At 46.4% G+C, this 22,284-nt stretch overlaps 3 protein-coding genes across 12 annotated transcripts in view; all 3 read left to right on the forward strand.

The window, feature by feature from the left end:
- The window catches only part of ABHD6 (abhydrolase domain containing 6, acylglycerol lipase), a 102,230-nt gene extending 96,534 nt beyond the window's left edge, over nt 1–5,696 (forward strand). For all 5 annotated transcript variants that reach the window (XM_040246485.1, XM_040246483.1, XM_040246486.1 and 2 more), the window contains one exon: nt 4,599–5,696. In XM_040246485.1, coding sequence (XP_040102419.1) covers nt 4,599–4,775 — 177 coding nt within the window. In that variant the 3' untranslated portion in view covers nt 4,776–5,696. The remainder of the gene's footprint in view (nt 1–4,598) is intronic.
- Nucleotides 5,697–13,649: 7,953 nt separating this feature from the next.
- RPP14 (ribonuclease P/MRP subunit p14) lies at nt 13,650–21,652 on the forward strand. Of its 5 annotated transcripts, none has more exons than XM_040246500.1 (6): nt 13,650–13,807; nt 16,625–16,742; nt 16,880–16,964; nt 18,905–18,981; nt 19,424–19,502; nt 19,946–21,055. In XM_040246500.1, the coding sequence occupies exons 1-6, from the start codon at nt 13,657–13,659 to the stop codon at nt 20,000–20,002; spliced, it is 567 nt and encodes a 188-aa protein (XP_040102434.1). In that variant the 5' UTR covers nt 13,650–13,656; the 3' UTR covers nt 20,003–21,055. The 5 variants fall into 5 exon arrangements, with proteins under 5 accessions (XP_040102434.1, XP_040102436.1, XP_040102438.1 ...); XM_040246502.1 differs by lacking the exon at nt 13,650–13,807 and adding an exon at nt 13,851–14,142 and having other exon boundaries at nt 19,946–21,652; XM_040246504.1 differs by lacking the exon at nt 13,650–13,807 and adding an exon at nt 13,901–14,289.
- Nucleotides 13,907–21,652, forward strand: HTD2 (hydroxyacyl-thioester dehydratase type 2). 2 transcript variants are annotated; one of them, XM_040246506.1, is made up of 7 exons: nt 13,907–14,142; nt 16,625–16,742; nt 16,880–16,964; nt 17,439–17,581; nt 18,905–18,981; nt 19,424–19,502; nt 19,946–21,652. In XM_040246506.1, the coding sequence occupies exon 7, from the start codon at nt 20,122–20,124 to the stop codon at nt 20,626–20,628; it is 507 nt and encodes a 168-aa protein (XP_040102440.1). In that variant the 5' UTR covers nt 13,907–14,142; nt 16,625–16,742; nt 16,880–16,964; nt 17,439–17,581; nt 18,905–18,981; nt 19,424–19,502; nt 19,946–20,121; the 3' UTR covers nt 20,629–21,652. The 2 variants fall into 2 exon arrangements, with proteins under 2 accessions (XP_040102440.1, XP_040102439.1); XM_040246505.1 differs by lacking the exon at nt 17,439–17,581 and having other exon boundaries at nt 13,948–14,142.
- Nucleotides 21,653–22,284: the final 632 nt, after the last annotated feature.

Below are 22,284 nucleotides of genomic sequence, written 5' to 3' on the forward strand. Positions count from 1 at the left end.
TGTGTGATGATTTGAAAGCATTTTTGTAAATTATCTTTCTCAAAGCTATATAGTCACATGGTACAGAAACCTTGAAAGAGTACAGAAAGATGGATAAGAGTATACTCGGTCTCTTTGACATCCTAGATCCCAGTTCCCATTTCTTCAAGGCAGCACTTACCATTCGTGTGTGTTTCTTTTAAATTTTCTAAGGCAACGGTTTTTGCACACGCTTTTTCTAAAAGGGCCAGATAGTAAATATTTGCAACTCTACGGGTGATAAGTTCCTGTCATATCTATTCAGCTCTTCTGTGGTGACATGCAGAGCAAATGGCAGGCAGAGCTCCAGGGAGCCTGCAGTCACAAAGCAGGCAGGGGCTGTTGTTTGCTGGTTTCTATTCTAAGCATCTGTCAGCGTGCATAAAGAAGTGTTATGTATAAGATTTTCAAACAGGCAGTATATACAGTTTCGCACATTAATTGCTTCATACATAGGAGAAATAGGTACCTTGGAAATCATTTAATATCATCTTGAAGAGATCCACACATTCTAGTGCTTTAAATATTTTATTTTAAAATAATCTCACATTTACAGGATAATTGTAAAAATAGTACCGAGTACTCCTGTATCTACTTTACCTAGTTTCATCCATTTTAACTGCTTGTTCAAAAATTCACGTGCTATAAGATTTACCTTGTTGCACACCCCACTGCGGCCCAGGTGTAGGATGCTTCTGTCATCCTGTAAGTTCTCTCTTGCCCATTTGCAGTTCATCTCCATTCCTGCCCCAGCACTGTTCAACCACTGACTGCTTTCTGTTTCTGAGGTCTTGTCTACAATTTAGCTATCTAAAATTTTCATAACATGCCGTTTTACAGTGGTAGTCTTTTGCACCTGGCTTCTTCCACTCAAGCGTGATGTTTCTGAGGTTCATCCATATCGTCGCCTATGCCGAGAAGTTGTCCCTTTCTATTTCTGAGTGTCATTCCGTGATCTGTGTGTGCCACAGTTTGCTTATTACCAACTTTTTCACATTTACCTCCTCATCTAGACAGATGTAGAAATATGTGTTCTGGGGCCCTTGGGAGTAAGCTGCTTACGTCATGTCCCTTTACCCCCAGTACTTCAAGGGGTATTTACTGCAACCCAGAATATTATCTCACATGATCGCAGGACATTGTCATACTTGGAACATGTAACATTGATGACATAGCTTTTAACTAACGTACAGTCCATATTTCAAATGGATTCCTTGTTTCAGTGACGTCCTACGTAGAGTGCTCCTCCTCCTGCCCCTGTAACCAGGATCACATACTGCGTATCGTGTCTTTTTAGTTTCCTTTTATATAAAATGATGCCCTCTTTCTGCCTTTATCTTTCATAACACTGAGATATTTGAAAACTGTGGGCCAGTTTTTTTTGGCGGGGGGGCCAGTTATTTTACAAAATGTTTCTCAGTTTGAGTTGGTTGGCTGTTTCCTCGTGATTAAATTTGGGATACATATCCCTGGCCAGAATATCTCATGGGCAGTAAGACTTCACATCCTCAGAAGCAGAATGACTTTCTTTCAGTGGTGGAAATTTTTTAAACTATTATTTATTTTGGGGGCTGCACCGTATGGCATGTGGGATCTTAGTTCCTCAACCAGGGATTGAAACTGTGCCCTAGGCAGTGGAAGCCTCTTAACCTCTGGCCTGCCTGGGACGTCCCAGTGATGGGAATTTTGATTGTGACATCTGATCTCTTATTTCTCCACTTGCAACTAATAAGGAGTCTGCGGGGAGGCACTTTGAGAGCATGTGGATATCCTGGTCCCCATCAAACGTTTCCCTCTAGATTTGCCATTCGTGAATGGTTGTTGTCCAGAATAAAACTTTCTGTTCTCTTTGGGAGCTGCGTAGTACTCCACCATCTGCTGCGTTAGCGCCCTATTGATGGTCACTTAGGTCATTGTCGGTTTTTTGTCACTAAACCACACCCTGATGTGCATCGCTATACATGTGTGTTTGCAGTGTGAGAGCGTATCTGAAGGGTCAGTTCTTGGATGTGGAATAGCTTGATTAAAGGCTTTGTGCATTTTAAAATTTTGACAGGCTTTGTCAGATGGCTCTGTTAGTTTGCTAGGCCTGCTGTAACCAAGTACCACAAAGTGGGAGGCTTAAACAACAGAATTATGCTGGCTTCCAGTTCTGGCATACACATACACTGGGGGCTTTCCTGGTGGCTCAGATGGTGTAGCATCTGCCTGCAATGCAGGAGAGCTGGGTTCAACCCCTGGGTCAGGTAGATCCCCTGGAGAAGGAAACGGCAACCCATTCCAGTATTCTTGCCTGGAGAACTCCAGGGACAGAGGAGCCTGGTGGGCTACAGTCCGTGGGGTCGCAAAGAGTTGGACATGACTGAGCGACTAACACTGTAACACCAGTCCTGGAGACTGTGAGTCCAAGACCCAGGCTGCAGCAGACTGGTTCCTTGTGGGAGCGGGGAAGCTAGCCCATTCCCTGCCTTTCCCTGAGCTCCTGGGAGTTTGCTGGTGCACTTTGGGGTTCCGTGGCTTGTAGACGCCTCACCCTGACCTCTGCCTTCACCTTCACGTGATGTCTTCCCGGTGCCTGTGCATCTCTGGGTTTAAACCTCTCATTTTTGTAAGACGCCAGTTATGATAGATTAGGGGTCCACGTACTAGATTAGGAGTTCACCCTGCTCCAGTATGACGTCATCCTAACTAATTATGGCCACGATGACCCTGTTCCCCACTAAAGTCACATTTTGTTAGAACTTGAACATATTAATTTGGGGAGGGGGCACAATCCATCCATAATAAACCTGCCAATGAAATACTGACTTACACTTCAGAAACTCCTTTTTTGTTTGCAGCCGTTCTTTAGAAATCATATCTTACTGAATGTTCTTGAAAACTTTAAAACAAGAGGTGGTGGTGGGAAATGGAGCCTTTATAAGGCGTGCAGGCAGACAGAATTACAGTGTCTGTCAAAGGGTATCTGGTCGTCTCACACTGTTGACTGCCGTGAGAAGGGAAATGGGAGCAGAGCTGTCCCTGTTGAGAGAGCGCCCCTGTGGACACTGAGGTGAAAGCCACCCTTGTGAGCCCTGGGCACTCTGCACATGCCCGCCGCGTGTGGTGTGAACCAGGCAGGAAGTCAGGCTGCACCTCCACTGCCCACAACTGTGGGAGGCCCAGGAGAGGAGACTGCGGAGAAGCCAGGTCTGTGCCCCCGGTGCAGGGGGCAGGAAGGGTGGAGGCGTCGGGGTGCAGCCATCTCAACATCAGCCAGGCACCCGAGAATGCCCAGCGCGGGAACCAGGGCATCAGGAGGAGGGAGGACTCATGTACCCCCTTCACAGCAGCCAAGGGACTGAAAGCAGCTTTGTGGACGCCTAAGCAGAGACGCAGGACCCAGGCAGGGCCAGCAGGCGGTCATTCAGTCAGAAACCAGAGCTGGGACAATGACGGCCTTTCTTCTCAAATCCCCAAGGTGGCGTGGGCTCTCAGGGACCAGCAGGGAGAGGTGAGATTGCGTCACATTCCCCGTCAGCTGTTCCTTCTTGTGTATTCTCAGCCCAGGGTGCCCTGTGCTCTGTTCACCCTACTTCCTGGTGGGCAGCAAATCTGGGTATTACCAGTCTGGGTTGAGGAGAATAAAGCTCAAAAGCAGACAGTGCTCGAATTTGTTGGGATTTTGCTTTCAGCATTAAGGCCGGAGTGGAGGGGCCACCTTGTCTGGTTTGGGGGGGTGAGGTGAAGGTGAAAGCGGTGAAGCGAAGGGGGTGAATATAAATCTGACCCTGAAGGAGGAGAAAGTCAGTTGACTGAGTTGGGGTAATAGCAAGGTGAAACCCAGGTGAAAATGAAAGGGAGTTTGAAAACCTGGGAAAGTGGTGGGCTTCACGTGGGAAAAACATTGGCTGTCATTCACACACTTCAGGGTCTGAGGTCACACAGCTCGGGGATCCCCTGAGGGCCTTCAGGACCTAGTCCTCTGGTTTGTGATAATTCGTGTCTGCCTCTTGCATCTGTCCTGTGTGGCCTCCCCACAGCTTGGCCTCCCCTGGACCAGCTGCAGGGTACACTGTCCTGGCCCAGCCCGATCACTTGTCTGTCCTTAATACAGCCCCAAGGCTCCCCACTGCCCTCAGACCGAGACTTGACTCCCAGCACGGCCAGATATACAGAGCCATCCTCCCCGCTCACACGGCTGCCCCTTGCACACGCCACCCTCCCATCCTTGGGCTGTCCCTCTTCCACGATTCCCCTCCCCTGTGGCTCCTCAGCTCCCAGGATCTTCCCCCATCAGAGTCTTTGCCACCTTGTGCTGCACTTGTCTGCGTTCCAGTCTGGCTTCCCCACCATACCAGGGCGTCCTCAGGGCAGGGCCTGTGTTTCCAGTGCAGTAACACTGCAGCACAACCTCCTGCCACCGAGCTGCAGAGTAAAACGTGAGGCACGTGGTTACTTCCATCAGAGAGCCACAAGCCCCAACACCAGAGTGACTTGGTTCTAAACATCACCCCTGCCTCCCTGGACGGGAGTTCTGTCCACGGAGTGCGCTGGGGCACTTGAACCCTTTCCATCTAGTCTCCTCTCTCGTCCCGCAGGTGCTCGATGTGTCCGGGGCGGACATGTTGGCCAAGTCAATCGCCAACTCCCAGGTGGAGCTCCTGGAAAACTGTGGGCACTCGGTGGTGATGGAGAGGCCCAGGAAGACAGCCAAGCTCCTTGTCGACTTCTTAGCTTCTGTACACAACACAGACAACAGCAAGAAGCTGGACTGAGGCCCCAGCTGCAGCCTGAACTCCACTCCCAGCCTCCACTCCTGTCTCTAGAACCTGACGCAGCCACCACTTCTCAGGGACCCTGCCCCAAATGCGGAGGGAGCACCCCTGTCCCTGAGGAAGCCAACCCCCCACTCCAGCCCTGGTCTCTATAGATCCACAGAGCCTCAGGGGCCATGAAGAAATCTCCAAGATGTTTTTTCACAAAATGCAAATTCACATGGGACAGCAAAAGAAAACCCATCCATGAAATCTACCCAGAAGTCTTCACGTTCCTGTTGGAGAGTGCCCACATTGGACTACTGAGGACATCTCCTTTAAGATGTTCCTCACAGACTGAGATTCCAGGTGTTTCTGTTGCTTCAGACATTCTCCTGTGCATAGTCAGTAGCTGTTTTAGGAGCATCAGCCCCCCTTCACCAAGCCCCTTGTTTATGTCTGATATAAGCTTTGTGTGCCATGTGTGACTGTGACTGCCACCCGTCAACTGCAGGACCGTGGGGGAACACGGCAGGCTGGAGGAAATACACACGCAGAAGACACGGTCTGCCTCAGCCAGCTTGCAGAGCCGCAGAGTACAGAGATGGCTGATTTGATCGGCACCCTGTGTCAGCTGAGGTCCCCCGTGATCCTGGGTGGTGCAATACAAAGAACCCTGGCAGGGTGGGTTTCCTGGGAGTAATTTATTATTAAAAAAAAAAGACTAATAAAGCAATAATCTTCTAGACATCTATCTAAATAATCAGACTCGGGTTCCACTCCAGAGCACCTCTTTTCTATCTTGCTGTGCTACTGAAAAACCTTTGGATGTTTGTTAATGAATTCTGTGAATTCTGTGAACAACAATGTAATTGAAAATAAATCTAAACTGCTGGAAAAATGACCACAATGACATGAAATAAATGTAATAAGTCTAGATCAGCAACGTGCAAGTGGTTTCTGTTTCTAAGCTCTTAATGAAGGATAGTGTTGGCAGATTTTCTGTCAACTTCTTAGCTTCAGAAGCAAGCTAAGGAAACACATTTGCTTGTTTCTTGTTTGCTTTCTTAAAATTACTTATTTTCGCAGTGTTTTTTTGTTTAGCTGCTTCAGGTCTTAGTTTCAGCATGCAGAATCTTTTTGGCTGTGGCATGTGAGCTCCTAGCTGCAGCATGTGGGCCTAATTCCCTGACCACGGATAGAACACGGGCCCCCTGCATTGGAATCCAGGAGGCTTAGCCACTGGACCACCAGGGGAATCCCCCAAATGTGGTTTTTAAAGTAAGGCTGTTCTACAGGCATTGGAAGACCTTACTTGCATGAGTTACTAGTTTCATTTCCAGAAATCATGTTTTCAGTTTTTTTATTTTAATATTTATGTATTTGGTTATGCCACGTCTTAGTTGCGACATGTCGAATCTTTAGTTGCGGCGTCCAAACTCCTAGCTGTGGCCTATGGCATCTAGTTCCCTGACTAGGGAGCCAACATAGGCCCCCTATAGTTGGAGCATGGAGTCTTAGCCACTTGACCACCAGGGAAGTCCCATGTTTGCAATTTTTATTCAGTTGAAATTATATATCCAAAACAAAAGGTAAGGGTGATCAAACTGTTCTTTTGACTCTTCTGTGGCATTTGGAAACCTAAACGCCTCAGAATATTCACTCTTTCAAATCTTTTTACAGAGTCTGAAACCCAGTAGTTCTGGAAATAGAGTAAGAACTTTCTGTGGTGAACATTGTGGTTTAAATTGAAATTCAGGGCTTGGTCTGATTATTTTAATATATCAAGGAAGAGCAGACTATAGATCTTAAAAATAAGAGATGTGAAAATATGACATCAGACTTGCAGGATGCAGCTAAAGCAGTGCTCACAAGGAAATTTATAGGCGGAAATACAAATACTAGAAAAGAAGAAAGGGTAAACATTAAATAATTTAAGCTTCTATCTTAAAAAGCTAGAAAAAAAGTAAATCAAACCTAGGGGGGAGAAAACAGAAGGAAAAGAACAATGAGAGCAGAAATCAATGGAGCAGAAAAAAGGTATACATTTGTCATGTGGCTTGTTCCAGTCTCTCATATTCACCAAGTTCTCTGAGCTTAATGTGGTTCCCAGAGGAGTCAGTCACGACAATCACGACAGATGTGAGTGGGGACAGAGGAAGAAACCCCAGACCTGGGGTAAGGATGCCAGATTATTAGCCCTGGGTGAGAACAGATGGTTTCCTCCTGAGATAAGGATCCCAGATTATTAGCCCTATTAGATGCAGGAATAGTTACCTCCTAACTATTATGATGAACTAAGCATCATGTCCAGAAGCCACTGCACTGCACCCTCAGTGGAGCCATCCAGGAAGGGGCACGTGCTGGGCATCCCCCTGAAAGGAGAGTTGGCAAGATCTTCAGGACACGGCTCCTGCCTCCTCTGTCACTGGAAAGCACCACTGGAACCCACTCCCCCTGCAGTAGAAGCGCGGAGTCCTGATTACTGGACTGCCAGGGAAGTCCCTGGAGAGTTCTTTCGTTTGCTTGTTTACTGATTTATTTTGGCTGTGCTGGGTCTTCATTGCTGTGAGCGGGCTTTCTCTAGTTGCATGAGTGGGGGCTACTCTCTAGTTGCGGTGCATGGGCTTCTTGTGGAAGCTTCTCTTGTTGCAGAGCACAGGCTCTAAAGCACAGGCTCAGGAGTTGTGGCACATCAGTATTGGTGCCCCACAGCATGAGGAATCTTCCTGGACCAGGGATTGAACCCATGTCCCCTGCAGTGGCAGGCAGATTCTTAACCACTTGACCACCAGGGAAGTCCCATGAGAGCTGTTTTTGATAGACCTGCAAAATGGATTTTCAAGCTCCTCTCTTGACCCTGTAATTGTGGTCGTATGGTGCTAGGAAAACTCAAAAGCAGAAAAGCATGTCTCCCTCTTGAGCCCCACTTCCTGCCTTTGTGATTAGGAAGAGCCTGCAAGTTCCTGTGGAGTGTCTATTGATGGGTCCTATGGAGCATCTTTAATGACAATCTTAGAAAGAAGAAAGGGGTCATTTATCACAGCCCTGCCTGAAAGACTTCTGGAAGCTTCTGAAATAACAGTGGAAAGCCCCAGGAATCACACGGGGGCTCTTGCCTGACTGCCTGGAGCCAGGTTGTTAGGACTGCTGAGGATGGACCCTTCAGGCAGACGTTGAAGAGGCTGCTGCTGCTGCTGCTAAGTCGCTTCAGTCGTGTCCGACTCTGTGCGACCCCATAGACAGCAGCCCACCAGGCTCCCCCGTCCCTGGGATTCTCCAGGCAAGAACACTGGAGTGGGTTGCCATTTCCTTCTCCAATGCATGAAAGTGAAAAGTGAAAGTGAAGTCGCTCAGTCGTGCCCGACTCTTAGCGACCCCATGGACTGCAGCCTACCAGGCTCCTCCATCCATCGGATTTTCCAGGCAAGAGTACTGGAGTGGGTTGCCATTGCCTTCTCCGTGAAGAGGCTGAGGGACCAACAATGTTTAGAACTCAATCCACCATTAGTCTGGGCTCCTTGTTCTGGGCAGAAGTGACACCAGGAGTGGTGCAAGACACTGGATGGGCTGCCGGCCAGTGTAAGTCTTATCTTCTGTTTGAGCCCCTGAGTTCCTCCTCCTTCCCAGGGAAGCTTACTTGTTGCTTTGTCCAAAGGAAGTCCCTGGAAATTACTGGGAGATTGCAATGTGTGTCAGGCTAGGCTGAATCTTGTAAATTACACGACTGAATCAGGTGAGCATGCCAGCTGCTACTCTGTGTTTTCCATGCATCACCCTGTCAGACTCTCCGGTAGCCCTATAAGAGACGAGGGGACACTGTGCCCATTTTACAGCCAAGGAGACCAAGGCTTGGAAGGGTAAAGTGCCTTGCCCAAGGTCACACAGATAACAAGTAAAGGGAAGCCTCTTGGTTTGTGACTGAAGGTGACTTGCAAAAGCAGTGCTTTCACCAGTTCAGACAGCAGCGCTATTGCTTAATTTCCAGGGGAGCCTGGAGCCCTGTTGGCTCACCTGGACCAGGCCATTGTGTGGCTGCTTCAGCCGCAGATCACTGAGGCCACACCTTGGGCCCCTGCTGAGGAAGGTGACCTCCCTGTTTATTCAGGTAAGTTTGGGATCTGCCATTGCTGAGCTGCCTGTGAGGCTGGAAACAAGCTCACCTGGATTCAGGATCTTGTTGCTAAAGGGCACGTCAAGGTGCCTGCCCTCCTCTTTCTAGCCTCTTAATAACTGGAACTTGTGTTCTTCAGTCCCTGCAGGGCTCATTTACCTTGCTGGTACCCTCATCCCTCCTCTACACTCTGGAGATAATCGGGGTGGTTTGTCCAAAGCAGATTTCTGGGGTGGGGGAGGGATGTTTCTGGTTGCCGCCGAGGTCAGGCCACTGCTCTTGACTGGTGATCATCTGAGGAGCCCAAGGACTAGACCCCACACTGGTTGGAACTGGAAGGCTGGTCACTGGGGTTCCTGAAACATCACCTGTCGCCTCACCACCACACAATCAGAAAATCATGCACCCTGTAGCCTCCACCCCAAATGTTGCCTTTAAAAACTTCCCTCGGAGCCGTGGGAGACTTTGGGTCTTCTGAGCACGAGCACCCTCCTCCCTGCTGGGCCTTTCTGTAAACCCTTCTCTGTTCCACACTCTGACCTTTCAGTGTGTGTGGCTTCACTGTGTGTCAGGCACAGCAACTAGGGTTGACAACAGCACTAAAGCAAGTCTTGTATTAAAAGCAGTAGTTTATTGGGTCTATTTCAGAAATGTTTGCTAAAATACTCTTTGGCCAGGTTTGGGACCATTTTTAAAGGGTCCTTTGGACTCTGTTTCCCAAGCTTTTCTGTCTCTCTCTCTTCCCCACCCCTTGTCCCATCTCTTTTTCATTGTTTATCTCATATCTGTCTGCTCCATCACCCACACAGACTCTCTTAACAGCTGGAAACCTGACTCTTCTGGTTCTTCATCTTTCCAATCTTCCAAGGTCACTCCTTGAACCATACAGACTAGGACTTTCCCATCAGCCACTTCTCCCTCCCCCACTCTCATCCCTCCCACAGTGGATGATGCTCCTACAGCCTCTCCAGTCCCTGAAAAGAGGTTAAAAAAGAGCAGTGGGGGTGGTCACAGATGGGTCAGTGGGAAAGTCCTCAAATTACCTGCCGTCGTCTGGGCCAGAGGGCAGCCCTGCTGGGGCTGCTGTCCTGGTGTCTCCAGCTTCCCCAGTGTTGCTGCTGTCTGGGCTGTGGGCCTGGGGTTGCCAGTGCCTGTGATAGGATGAGGGTCTCATGGGTGGGGGGAGGGAAGGATGTCCTTTGAGCAACAGGACAGCCCTGTCTGTTGGCTCCTGGAGGAATCTTTCTTTCCCTGGTTTCTGGATCTTTGGTCTCTAAGCCCTCAAGACAACGACCAGGAACCTCAGGGCTCACCTAGATGTCTCCCAAGCTCCAGTAAGGATGAGAGGAGAAGAGATTCTTAGTGGCAGAAAGTGGCAGGAGGGACTTCTCTGGCAGTCCAGTGGTTAAGACTCCACTGCAGGGGGTGAGAGTTTGATCCCTGGTTGGGGGACTAAGACCCTAACATGCCAAGTGATGCGGCCAAAAAAGAAAAAAAAAAAAAAAAGGTGGCACAAAGATGACAATCCCAGTGACCCAAGTCAAAGCTGACTGGGATTAATTAACTCGCTAGAGGGCAACTATGAGTGTCAGACTGCAGTCCCCCACCACACCTCACAGAACCAGATGTGATACTGAATTCAGAAATTTTCAGATTTTACAGAGGTATTACTGCGTGTGCATCATACATTGTTCAACATGCCCAGTGAGGGCCGGGGCTGCCTTCTGGGGTCTGATGCAGTCGTATTTCTGCTGTATGCTCTGTGCATATCCACAGCAACTGGGACAAAAGCTATAAAAAGCTTCACCTCAGTTCAGATTAAGCATTATGCCAAATGAAGAAAGATTTGGTTTCCAGATTTTTCTTGGACTCCAGGGTTGCAGTTAAGGGACAGTGAACCTGCCTTCCCTGTCTCCTCTCTCCTGCTTTGGGGATTGGAGGTGGGAGGTGACATTTTGAGGAAAATCTGTTCTTCCAAGTTGGAAGGAGGGGCATGCGGATGGCTATGGTCCAAGGCTCCCTCTGGTGACCATAACGGGCAAGTCCTGAGTTTTATTTAACAGGTTTTAACAGTAAAACACAAGCTGGAATCAAGATTGCCGGGAGAAATATCAATAACCTCAGATATGCAGATGACACCACCCTTATGGCAGAAAGTGAAGAGGAACTAAAAAGCCTCTTGATGAAAGTAAAAAAGAGAGTGAAAAAGTTGGCTTAAAGCTCAACATTCAGAAAATGAAGATCATGGCATCCGGTCCCATCACTCCATGGGAAATAGATGGAGAAACAGTGGAAACAGTGTCAGACTTTATTTTTGGGGGCTCCAAAATCACTGCAGATGGTGACTGCAGCCATGAAATTAAAAGACGCTTACTCCTTGGAAGAAAAGTTATGACCAACCTAGATAGCATATTCAAAAGCAGAGACGTTACTTTGCTGACTAAGGTCCGTCTAGTCAAGCCTATGGTTTTTCCAGTGGTCATGTATGGATGTGAGAGTTGGACTGTGAAGAAGGCTGAGCACCGAAGAATTGATGCTTTTGAAATGTGGTGTTGGAGAAGACTCTTGAGAGTCCCTTGGACTGCAAGGAGATCCAACCAGTCCATTCTGAAGGAGATCAGCCCTGGGATTTCTTTGGAAGGAATGATGCTAAAGCTGAAACTCCAGTACTTTGGTCACCTCATGTGAAGAGTTGACTCATTGGAAAAGACTTTGATGCTGGGAGGGATTGGGGACAGGAGAAGAAGGGGACAACCGAGGATGAGATGGCTGGTTGGCATCACTGACTCGATGGACGTGAATCTGAGTGAACTGCGGGAGTTGGTGATGGACAGGGAGGCCTGGCGTGCTGCGATTCATGGGGTCGCAAAGAGTCGGACACGACTGAGCGACTGAACTGAACTGAACAGTATTATCAGAGAAGGCAATGGCACCCCACTCCAGTACTCTTGCCTGGAAAATCCCACGGATGGAGGAGCCTGGTGGGCTTCAGTCCGTGGGGTCGCTAAGAGTTGGACACGACTGAGTGACTTCACTTTCACTTTTCACTTTCATGCATTGGAGAAGGAAATGGCAACCCACTCCAGTATTCTTGCCTGGAGAATCCCAGGGACCGAGGAGCCTGGTGGGCTGCCGTCTCTGGGGTCGCACAGAGTCAGACACAACTGAAGCGACTTAGCAGCAGCAACAGTATTATAAAAATGATGCCTTGTCAGTTTAAAATAAACAACCTGGATGCTAAAACTTGTGAGCATCTCCTACACCTTCTACACAGCCCCTCCCTTCTTCCATCAGTCCATTGGAACCCTTCTAGACATCATACTTATGCATATATGTATCTATGTGTACACATAGATATATATATGTAACTGGCCAAGACCAGTAGGAACCCACGTTTGGCTGCTTGCTGCTTGAAAAGTCAATACTCAGAGATGAGTGTTGGTGAAAAAAGTTGCTTTATTCAGGCACTTTTGCATGGTGCCTGGCACAAAGTAAGCCCTTGATTAATATTACCTATGATGGACTATGTCTGAGACCATCTCCTAGTTGTGGGTTAGAGAAAAAGGTTTTAAAGGGGAGTTTCAGGAGTGCACAAGCAAGGGGCTACATGCAGAATAGCACAGTCAGTTCTAGTAATTATCTCCAGACTGATTCTTCAGTGGTGTGGTCAGCATCATCTTGATGGTTTTATGTGTAATCAATCAGTAACTCTACTCCAAGGTTGGGCTGTTTCCATCTCCTTAAGGCCAGCCCCTGGAATTCTCAAGTGAGCAAGATGAATTCTCTTCTACTTACACATGGAAGGACACAGGGTCCGCTTGGTTTCACTCTTTTTTTTTTTTTTTTTTTGCTGCTCTTCAATCCTGAGGGGAACAGGGGCAGGACAAGAAAGGGAATAAAGTTTTGGATCGAGAGACTAATCATAAACTTGTCAAGGGAACTCATTTTAGGGGTACTTGGTAGGAGTTGAGAGCTGGGCACCGGATGGCAGTGGTGGAGCCAACACTGACAAGGCCCCAGCCTCACGGGTTTTGCATTCAAGTTTTGGCAGCCTGAGGCCCTCTCTTCTAAATACCCCTGACATATCACATAATTGGTGGTAATATGGTGCAGTGTGGAGAGAACTGTCTAGAGTCAGATGTACTTACAACTGTGTGCTCTTGATCTTAGCCTGTTGTGCCTCAGTTTCCATCTCTGTAAAATGGATCATAATAATAGTGTCCTTAGGATTGTGTGAGAGTTCAATGAGATAATGTAGTTTTTTGCATAGTGCCTGGCCACAAAGTAAGCACTTGATTAATATTAGCTATTATTATTGAGAATACACATGGTATGTTTCGTGAGTACAGAGGGCATATCATCTTGTTCCCAGTACCTATCGCATAATAGGGGCTCAGCAAGTACTCATTCAATTGACGAATAGATGATGCTTGGTTTACATTTGGAAACAGAACCATCTGGGCTTTTTATGTTAACCCAGACAGAATACCTACTATGCGCTGGGAGCCACAAGAGACACCGAGAAAGGGTCTTGCCCTTGGTGAGTGCTTTACATAGGAAATGCTCACCAGAAGAGATGCCAGATACAAATTTTTTTGAACGAATGAAGGCATGAGTGAGTGAATGACTGCGAAACAAGGTTCTGGGCAGAGTCCCTTACCCTGCGCAGACATCTGCACACAAGGCTTTCTACAGAATGGGCACTAGAGGGCACTAAGCATGGCGAGTCTCAGATTCAGAGTTACTCCTGGGTAAGAACTCCGCGCGGTGGCGTCACATCCGCTCTCCATGTCACGCATCCGGGGGCGGGGCAGAGGAGCCAAACGTAAACACCCCGGAGTTTCCCCAGGCCGCGGGCTGCGCGGTAGCTCCACGTCTTGGTGGATTCTTGCAGTGAGTAAGAGTCCGGGAGGCGTCGGACTAGTCCGACGGAGAGCGGGTAGGCGGAAGCCCACAGCCGCGCGACTGTTTTCCGGGAGTGGGCTCAGTTGGCCGCCCTGGTGACGTATGGACGTGCGCGCCAGGGGAGCGTGCGTAAGGCGGAGGGACGGCGGGCCTGGGGTATCTCCCGCTCCGGCCGCGGACGCCACGGGCTAAGGCGAGGCTGGGCCGCGGACCATCCCGGGCTTCGCTGCAACGCGGTCTCAGACGCACGGGACAGCTGAGAGGACTGAGCGAGATCCCGTGTGCAGAGCGTATGCGCCTGGGCTCTGGCCGGAGCGAAGTCAGTGGCGGCAGTCAGAAAAAGTTAAAAACGACTTCACCTGCCCAACAGTAGGGAATCGAGAGCTTTTTTAATTTTTTTAAATCGTTGATTTCGTCTCAAAATCATATATTGAATGCCTGCTGTATGCGATGTATTGCTTTGGGTTTTTGGGAAACAACAGAGAACACGACAGAAAACCCCGTTTCGTTTGGAGCGTATGTTCTAGTAGGGCTGGGGAGGGAAATTGAAATAAAGAACAAATGAACTTGATAGTTAATGTTGGAGGGTGGTGAGTGCCTTGAGAAAAAAGTAGAGCAGGGGCACGGGGCGGTGACATAAGAGAAAAATGCCACTGGAACTGATCGGGGGGCTGAAATGAAACAAAGTCATGAAAGAGACAAGGGAGTGAGCCACGTGGCTATCTGGAGGAAGATTATTTCTAGCATGTGGAAAAGCTAGGAAAGACGTCCAGAGACCGGAGGGAAAAAGCTGGAGCTGGGGAGGCCGGCGTGGTGGAAGGAGCTGAGCAGGGGAGAGTGGTAAGACACGAGGTCAAGGCGTTGGAAGTAGCGGGTATCGATCAGGTTGGACCTTCAGGGCTGTAAAGACTTTGGCTTTACTCTCAAAGGGGAACCTCTGCAAGCTTCGAGCAGAGGAATGATGTGGCCTGATTAGTTTTTAATAGGGTCACCCAGGCTGCTGTAGAGACGAGACTAGGGGAGGGAAGCAGGGACACTTGTTACTAATGAGTCAGGTTATGAGTTTCCCTGCAGCTACCAAAAAGGCTGACTTGAGAGATGGTGATAACAGCCACCGTGGAAGTGCTCACATTTTCCCGGTGAGCCTGGTGAATGAGCCAGGCTGCAGGGAGAGCTTCCCAGCCGTCGTCTCCTTTACTCTCAGGACAACCTGCAGAGGGCAGTGCTGTCAATGACGCTGTGGCTCAGGCTTGTCAGAGGCCAGTCAGAAGTGACTGCTCAATAAACACCTGCTCCTTAAGTGTTTTGTGGGTTTTTTTTTTTTTTTTGTAAAATACAACATAAAATTTACCATTTTAAAATGTACAGTTTGTTGGCATTAAGTACATTTATATTGTTGTACAGCTATCACCATTATCCATTTCCAGAATACTGTGTGAGTCTTTGTTGTTATTGGCATCCTAAGCCCCAGCCCCCATCTCACTCATCTGCCTCAGGCAGCCAACTCTTCTAAAGTACTCAGTAACACTTCAAAAATAGCTGTTGTGTGCTGGGCAATAAGTGGAGTGATTGAGAGTCCTGTTCTCCTTGCCCTTTTAGTGAGGGGAGACTCTGTTGGTGGGGAAAGAAGCAGTAGGTACAGTCTGAAGTCAGAGGTACTCTTGAATATGAATATATAGTGCTCCCACTCCTACCAATTGATCAGTTGTGTATTTTAGTAAGTGTTGGTTGACTATTCTGTGCCAGACTCAGTTAATATTCATGACTGTTGAAGGGATGGTTGGCTGTAGCTGCTTGACCCTGAATTCTCCTTTTCTCTTGCAGTCGTCTGGGAGTGGTTGGAACTGGGCCCAGAGATGTGTTTGTAAATGCTGGTTTATAGTTATGTGACTTTGAAAAAGTCCCTTTCCATGGTTGGGCCTCAGTTTCCTGGTCCCTTTAGTGGGGGGAGCAGATATTAAATAAATAGACAATATTAAAATATTCCATAACAAGAGAACTTAAAACAGGGTGTCAGAGGATACCTCCTTGAAGAGATGATATTCCTGGAAGAGGTGAACTTTAAGTTAAAATGTGAAGGCTGAGTAGGAGTGGTCCAGAGAGAGTTAGGTGGGAGTGGAGCCAAGGACAGGGATTCTATACAGAGGGACCAGTGTGTTCTGAGTTCTTGAAAGTCCCATATCTGTTAGAAATGGCTTGAGTGTCCATCCCAGACATTCCTGTTCAGACCTTTGCTGTTGAAGCTCAGTCTTTCAGGAGGCTGCCAGATAACCCTGTGCAGGCCTGGCCTCCAGACAGAGAACAGGCAGGTCCAGCGTTGGGGGAGTCCAGCAGAGGTGCCACCCCTCATTCTCCTCTTCATGTTCTTTGTTGACTGAGAGTAAAGAAGAAGAGGTCCCAGATTGTACTCCTGGATGCTTTTATTTTTATTATTTGCATTAAGAGGCATCATGCCTGGGTGGTCTTGAGGGGACTCAGCAGCAGATAGAATCTCTGTGCCTTTGGGCAGGTAGTAGCCACCTTTGCCAGCGTTCAATGTTCTCATCTCAAAAACGGGGCTACTATTAGCATTTACCTGCTGGGATCATTTTGAAGATGTGACCTAAAGTATGTGAAGTATTTAGCACAGAGCTGGGTACTCAGTAAGGGAAAATGTTTGCTGGGATTTAAATAAGAATACAGTGGTCTGGCATATGTAAAATATAGAAACTTCCTTTGTGTCTGTACGGGTAACATCAGCTTCACCAGAATTAGATGAGTTATTGTACTAGGAGTTCTTTTAAGAAATCAGATAGCTCAAATTCCTTTAGAAAAAAAAGTGAAAAATAGCTTACATCTTTGTAATTTTTAGCCTTTTTGACTCAAGGTAGGTGTGATCAGCACTGGAAAAAGATGCCAGCCCCAGCTACCACATATGAAAGAATTGTTTACAAAAATCCCTCTGAGTACCACTACATGAAAGTCTGCCTGTAAGTTCCGTCTCTTTAAGTTTCTTATTTTTTTAAATTGAAGTTTAGTTGATTTACTTATTTTATTTTGATTACTTTTTTATGAATCTGAGTAGTGTGAAATTTAACACAGTACATTTAAAATTTTTTTCTTACAGAGAATTTCAAGATGCTGGTGTTGGACTGAATGCTGCACAATTCAAACAGCTGCTTATTTCAGCCCTGAAGGACCTGTTTGGTGAGGTATGGAGTCACTTGGTAGTTTGAATACCACTAAGATTTTGTAGGAGCTTCCCAGGTGACGCTAGTGGTAAAGAACCCGCCTGCCAATGCAGGAGACATAAGAGATGCAGGTTTGATCCCTAGGTCGGGAAGATCTCCTGGGGCAGGGCATGGCACCTCACTCCAGTCTTCTTGCCTGGAGAATCCCATGGACAGAGGAGCCTGGCAGTCCCTAGGGTCGCACAGAATTGGACACGGCTGGAACGATTTAGCATGAAGATTTTGTAAGACATACTGAAAGGACATTTTTCCAAAAATTATTTTAAAACCCCATTTGAAACTGCAGAAGCAGAGGTTTAGGAGTGATGAGTTTTGAGTACGTTTTTTCTTATATGGCTTTTAGTTGACAAGAAACTTGTGAAGCAAACGGTTTAGTGTAGTGCTACTCAAACTGTGGTGCTGTTTTTTCTTTTTCTTGCCCACTGTGAGGATTAGTGGCTTGTACCAGAATGTCAGTCAGCACACCATTTCCTTTACTGAGAGTCTTCAGTGAGAAAATCTGACCTGAGCTAAACACTATGTCCACTGATATTGTCAGTTTCCACTCTGGTGCGGCTCCTTATCATGGACCAGCACTTGTGAGTAGTACTGTTTTAGCATTCACTTGAAAACAAATAGAGTTTTGAAGAGAAAACAAAGACAGATGATTCTCAGGAAATTATTTCCTGGTATATATGTATTATTAGATTAAAATCTGTCACACATTCATCAAAATTAAAAACTTTTACTCTGCAACAGACTTGGTTCAGAGGCTGAAAAAACAAATTACAGACTGGGGGGAATATATTTGCAAACCACATAAGGACTGATATCTGGAATATATAAAGATCTCTTAAAACTCAATAGTAAAAAAAAAAAAAAAAAAACCAGTCTGATTAGAAAATTGGCAGAAGTGGGCATTTTCTGGAGGCCTGGTGGTTAGGATGGACACTTTCACTGCAGAGGCCAGGATTCACTCTCTGGGGAACCATCCCACATGCCATGTGGCTTGGTGCAGCCCGAATACAAAAGCCAATCCCCAAAAGTGATATGTTGAGTGATTCCATTTATATAATGCTCCCAAAATACTGTAATTATCATACATAACTATGTAGTCTGGAGACACATGAGCATTTGCATGGGTTGAGGGCCGAGGACGAGTTGAAAGAGAGCCTTGTGATGGTATAGCTCTTTATCTTGATTACGGCACTGGTTACCTTAAGCAATCTATATGACAGTGTTGCATAGAACTACACATATGCACGTGTCAACAAATATGAGTGCATGTATCACTGGCAAAGTCAGAATAAGCTCTGATTTATTAATTTTGGTTTTCTGGTGTTAATGTTATACTCTAGTTATGCAAGATGCTGACAGTGTGGGAGGCTGAGTGAAGGGTGCATGGAACCTTCCTGTACATTTCTTTGCAATATAATATGACTTTAGTTTTTCAAAGTAAAAGGTGTGAGGGGAAAAAAAAAAATCCATGCACCTTCTATATATCAAGTATGAAACCTGATTGCTGGGGATGCAGCTGTAAACAAACAGGCATAGCTTCTGCCTCACGGGCTATCAGCGTTGGTTATGTTAGTAGGAAACCATGTTGAACAATTAATGGCAAGAATGGAGAGTATTATGAAAGGAGTGGTGGGTCCTGTGTGTGAAAGAGCCTAGCAAGCTACTGAACTTAATCTTGGGCATCAGGGAAGGGACAATTTAAACAAAGACTTGAGAAAAGTGAAGAGGTCTTAGCAGCATGGAAAGGTATAGCAGGAATGATCCAGGCAGAGGGAGCTGTAAAAAAGCAGTCCTTGTAGTCCAGCACCATTAAATAAAATACAGATTTTTTTGGAGGAGAAAAGCAATTAGAGTTCAAAAGTAAGGATGATACTCATCTGCTAACGGCATCATTCTCTACTTAGGTCGATGCTGCCTTACCTCTGGACGTTCTAACCTATGAAGAGAAGACCCTGTCAGCCATCCTGAGGATATGCAGCAGGTATGACTGACGGCGGAACCCTTCTAGTGTAACAGAGCAGAGACTGATGGTAAAAAACAGCAGAAGTGCTCCCTTCTGAGAATGAGGAGAGTTTTGTCCTTGTGAACTCCAAGCAGCTTTTGGAAGTTTAAATGGGGGAAAATGTGAACACTTACCCATCAGGAACTTGCAGTCCAGAGAGCCAGACTTGGGATTTACTTACCGTTGTAGTGTTTCCCAGTTGATAGTCATGGTTGCGGACTCAGAAGTGGGAATTTTACAAACATGCCTGATTGAGGTTCATTCTGTCCTCTGCCTTGACATGGTATGCTTTTATTTGTACAGTTTTCTTATTTAAATCAGGTTTCTGGTAGAAACTACTTTCTGGCCCATCACAGAAAAAAGTATGAGTGAGATGCTGCAGGGACGAATCTTTACTGATGCTTTCTTGATCTTTCTGTAGTGGTCTTGTCAAATTGTGGAGCTCTCTGACCCTGTTAGGATCCTATAAAGGCAAGAACTGTGCTTTCAGAGTGATTCAGGTAAAAACACCTTCACATACTCCAGTTGAAGCTGAGTAGTAGACCAAATTGCTTATCAATACGTGTCCCATTTTTGCATGCATAAATCTAGTGTGGTTAATGCCATCCAGCTGGGAGGGGGAAACCCAGGGCGTCGGTAGTTATGAAGACGTGAGACAGAATGCTTAGAGTTTAGGTGTATGGGAGAGGTTTGGGGATAAAACTTGGAACACCTGTGGAAAAGTCTTTTATTGCTTAATGCCTCGTGCCTAATGTATTGAAATGTTCTCTCTGAGCTTGTCATGCCCATTTATTTATCTCAGGCTAGCTCTCAAGATGCTCTTTAAAATGCTACTGCCTCGATTTGGCTTATCCTATAAAACAGGGCATGTTTCTACACTGTCCTGGATTTCCAGGCAATTTTCTCCTGATACTGCCTTAAAATTGTTTTCCCTCTCTTACAGGTTTCTCCATTTCTCCTTGCATTATCTGGCAATAGTAGAGAACTAGTATTGAATTGAGTGGTCTTCAATTTGAGAAAATATTCCTCACTCTCAGAAGTACTTTTTGTTGCCAGCATAATGTTTGGAGACCGAAGCAGCCCAAAAGTTCCTATCGATGGGATCTGAGAGTGCTGAAGATGTTCCCAGTAATGTCCAGCCATCGCCTTTGGTGGGGTAGGCTTCACAGGACAATCTGCCTGAGCCAAGCAGTGCTGAACAGGCAGCCCTTAGAGCACATGCACCTCAGAGTTGGAGACCGGGCTGAACTCAGGAGGGCCTTCACACAGAGGGATGTGGCCACCTTCTCAGAATTAACAGGGGACATCAATCCTTTGCACTTAGATGAAGATTTTGCAAAACACACCAGATTTGGAAAGACCATTGTCCATGGAGTTTTGATCAATGGACTTATTTCAGCTCTCCTTGGTACTAAAATGCCAGGGCCAGGCTGTGTGTTTCTTTCCCAGGAAATTAACTTTCCAGCCCCTTTATATGTTGGGGAAGTTGTTTTAGCTTCTGCAGAAGTGAAAAAGTTGAAGCGGTTCATTGCCATTATTGCAGTATCATGTTCTGTACTAGAAAGTAAAAAGACTGTTATGGAAGGGTGGGTTAAAGTTATGGTCCCAGAAGCTCCCAAATCCTGAAATACGTCTTTAGAGGTACAAGTTCAGGCATCAGTGTTGTTATTGAAAGCCTCTGGGGAAAACAGGGATGGCTCTTCTTCAGCAAGGACAGGCTCATAAACCTGTACTAGGGGAAGGGAGCAGATAGAGAGATGTTCCAGTGTCCACTTAGGCTTCACTCCGGCTTAAGTATATTCATCATCTATCTAGGTTTTCAACACTGAAAAAAATAGGCAATTCCCTGGTGGTCCTATGGTTAGGACTCTAGGTTTTCACTGCCAGGGGTGTGGATCCAATCCCTAGTCAGGAATGTAGGATCCTACAAGCCGTGTGGCACAGCACGTACATGCTCGCACAAACACACACACACAAATGAACAGAGGAGATCAGAGGTGATTCTAAGGTTGCACATTGTTAACCAGGTTCCCATAAGGTGCCATTAAAAAAGGAAAAAAAAAAAAAACTGAAAAAAGTGTTAGGAAAGTTATTGTTTAGCTTAATGTTCTACTTTTAGGATTTCAAACCTAATTAGATTTGCATTCAGATAACACAAACCTACCTATATCTGTGTAGATAAGAATTTACTAAAGTCACTGAGTTTATAAGTAGCAAGCATTTAATTATTAAAGGCAATGATGGAAGATAGGTCATCTTTGAACACCTATCTTTTAACAATAAATATTGTTAGATCCTGTTCTTCAGCAGTTTCTGAATCAGAGTTTATTATAATTTGTTACTGTTTACACCAACATGGTGATTTATTGACCCTTCAGTGTCACTTGCTCTTCAGATGGTTTTCCTGTCACTGGGGGAGGGCTTATGTTCATCTTTGGACTCAGTTCTGTAAGCTCTCTTGGTTTCATCTATAAAGCAGTGATAATGACTCCATACAGGAGTGCTGGAGATGACAGATACAAATAGGTAAGCACAAGGCCCAGCCTCTAAACAAGTAGCAACTGCTGTTGCCATTCTCATCTGTGAGCAAGGTTACAGGTTTCCTGAGCTTGGAGCTATCTGGCCAAAAATTAAAGAACAGATGAATCTTTCAGCATGTCAGCCAGTCTCCATTGGTTTTCTAAACCTGGAATAGATCTTGAGTGCAGAGTTTCTATTTTAGCAATCCAGGTGATTTTCTCTCTCCCTTGAAAATATTTTGGGGGGTCCCCACCCATTATATAAATAATACATGCTTTTATAATTATGAGATTAAAAAATTGAGGGGACACTGTGGTGGCCAAGTTCTTAAGCACTGAGGGGTGTTAGAGAGGAAACGTGCCTAATTTGTTGTTATTGGACACAGCCAGCACTATTAAGACAAGAATCTATGGTAGAACATACAGGTAGTCCATCTGTGCTCTGTGGCTTTAGATGGTGGCTCAGACCACAGCTGGTTGCTTTGATCAGGAAGATAAGATCAAATTAATTGGCTGCATCCACCCACATTTCCTGGAAAAAAATTTTCCTGCTGCTGGATCAGTAACTAGATTTTTGTTGTTGTTGTTTACATCAACTACTACTACTACTAAGTCGCTTCAGTCGTGTCCAACTCTGTGCGACCCCATAGACGGCAGCCCACCAGGCTCCCCTGTCCCTGGGATTCTCCAGGCAAGAACACTGGAGTGGGTTGCCATTTCCTTTTCCAATGCACGAAAGTGAAATGTGAAACTGAAGTCGTTC

This window comes from Oryx dammah, unplaced genomic scaffold (assembly GCF_014754425.2).
Source record: "Oryx dammah isolate SB20612 unplaced genomic scaffold, SCBI_Odam_1.1 HiC_scaffold_9, whole genome shotgun sequence".
Taxonomy (NCBI): domain Eukaryota; kingdom Metazoa; phylum Chordata; class Mammalia; order Artiodactyla; family Bovidae; genus Oryx; species Oryx dammah.

Coding starts and splice junctions, on each gene's coding strand:
- RPP14 (XM_040246500.1), top strand. CDS start 13,657: ATGTCACGCATCCGGGGGCGGGGCAGAGGAGCCAAACGTAAACACCCC. Junction 18,982..19,423: donor ATCCTGAGGATATGCAGCAG/GTATGACTGACG, acceptor ATCTTTCTGTAG/TGGTCTTGTCAAATTGTGGA. Junction 19,503..19,945: donor GTGCTTTCAGAGTGATTCAG/GTAAAAACACCT, acceptor CCTCTCTTACAG/GTTTCTCCATTTCTCCTTGC.
- HTD2 (XM_040246506.1), top strand. CDS start 20,122: ATGTTCCCAGTAATGTCCAGCCATCGCCTTTGGTGGGGTAGGCTTCAC.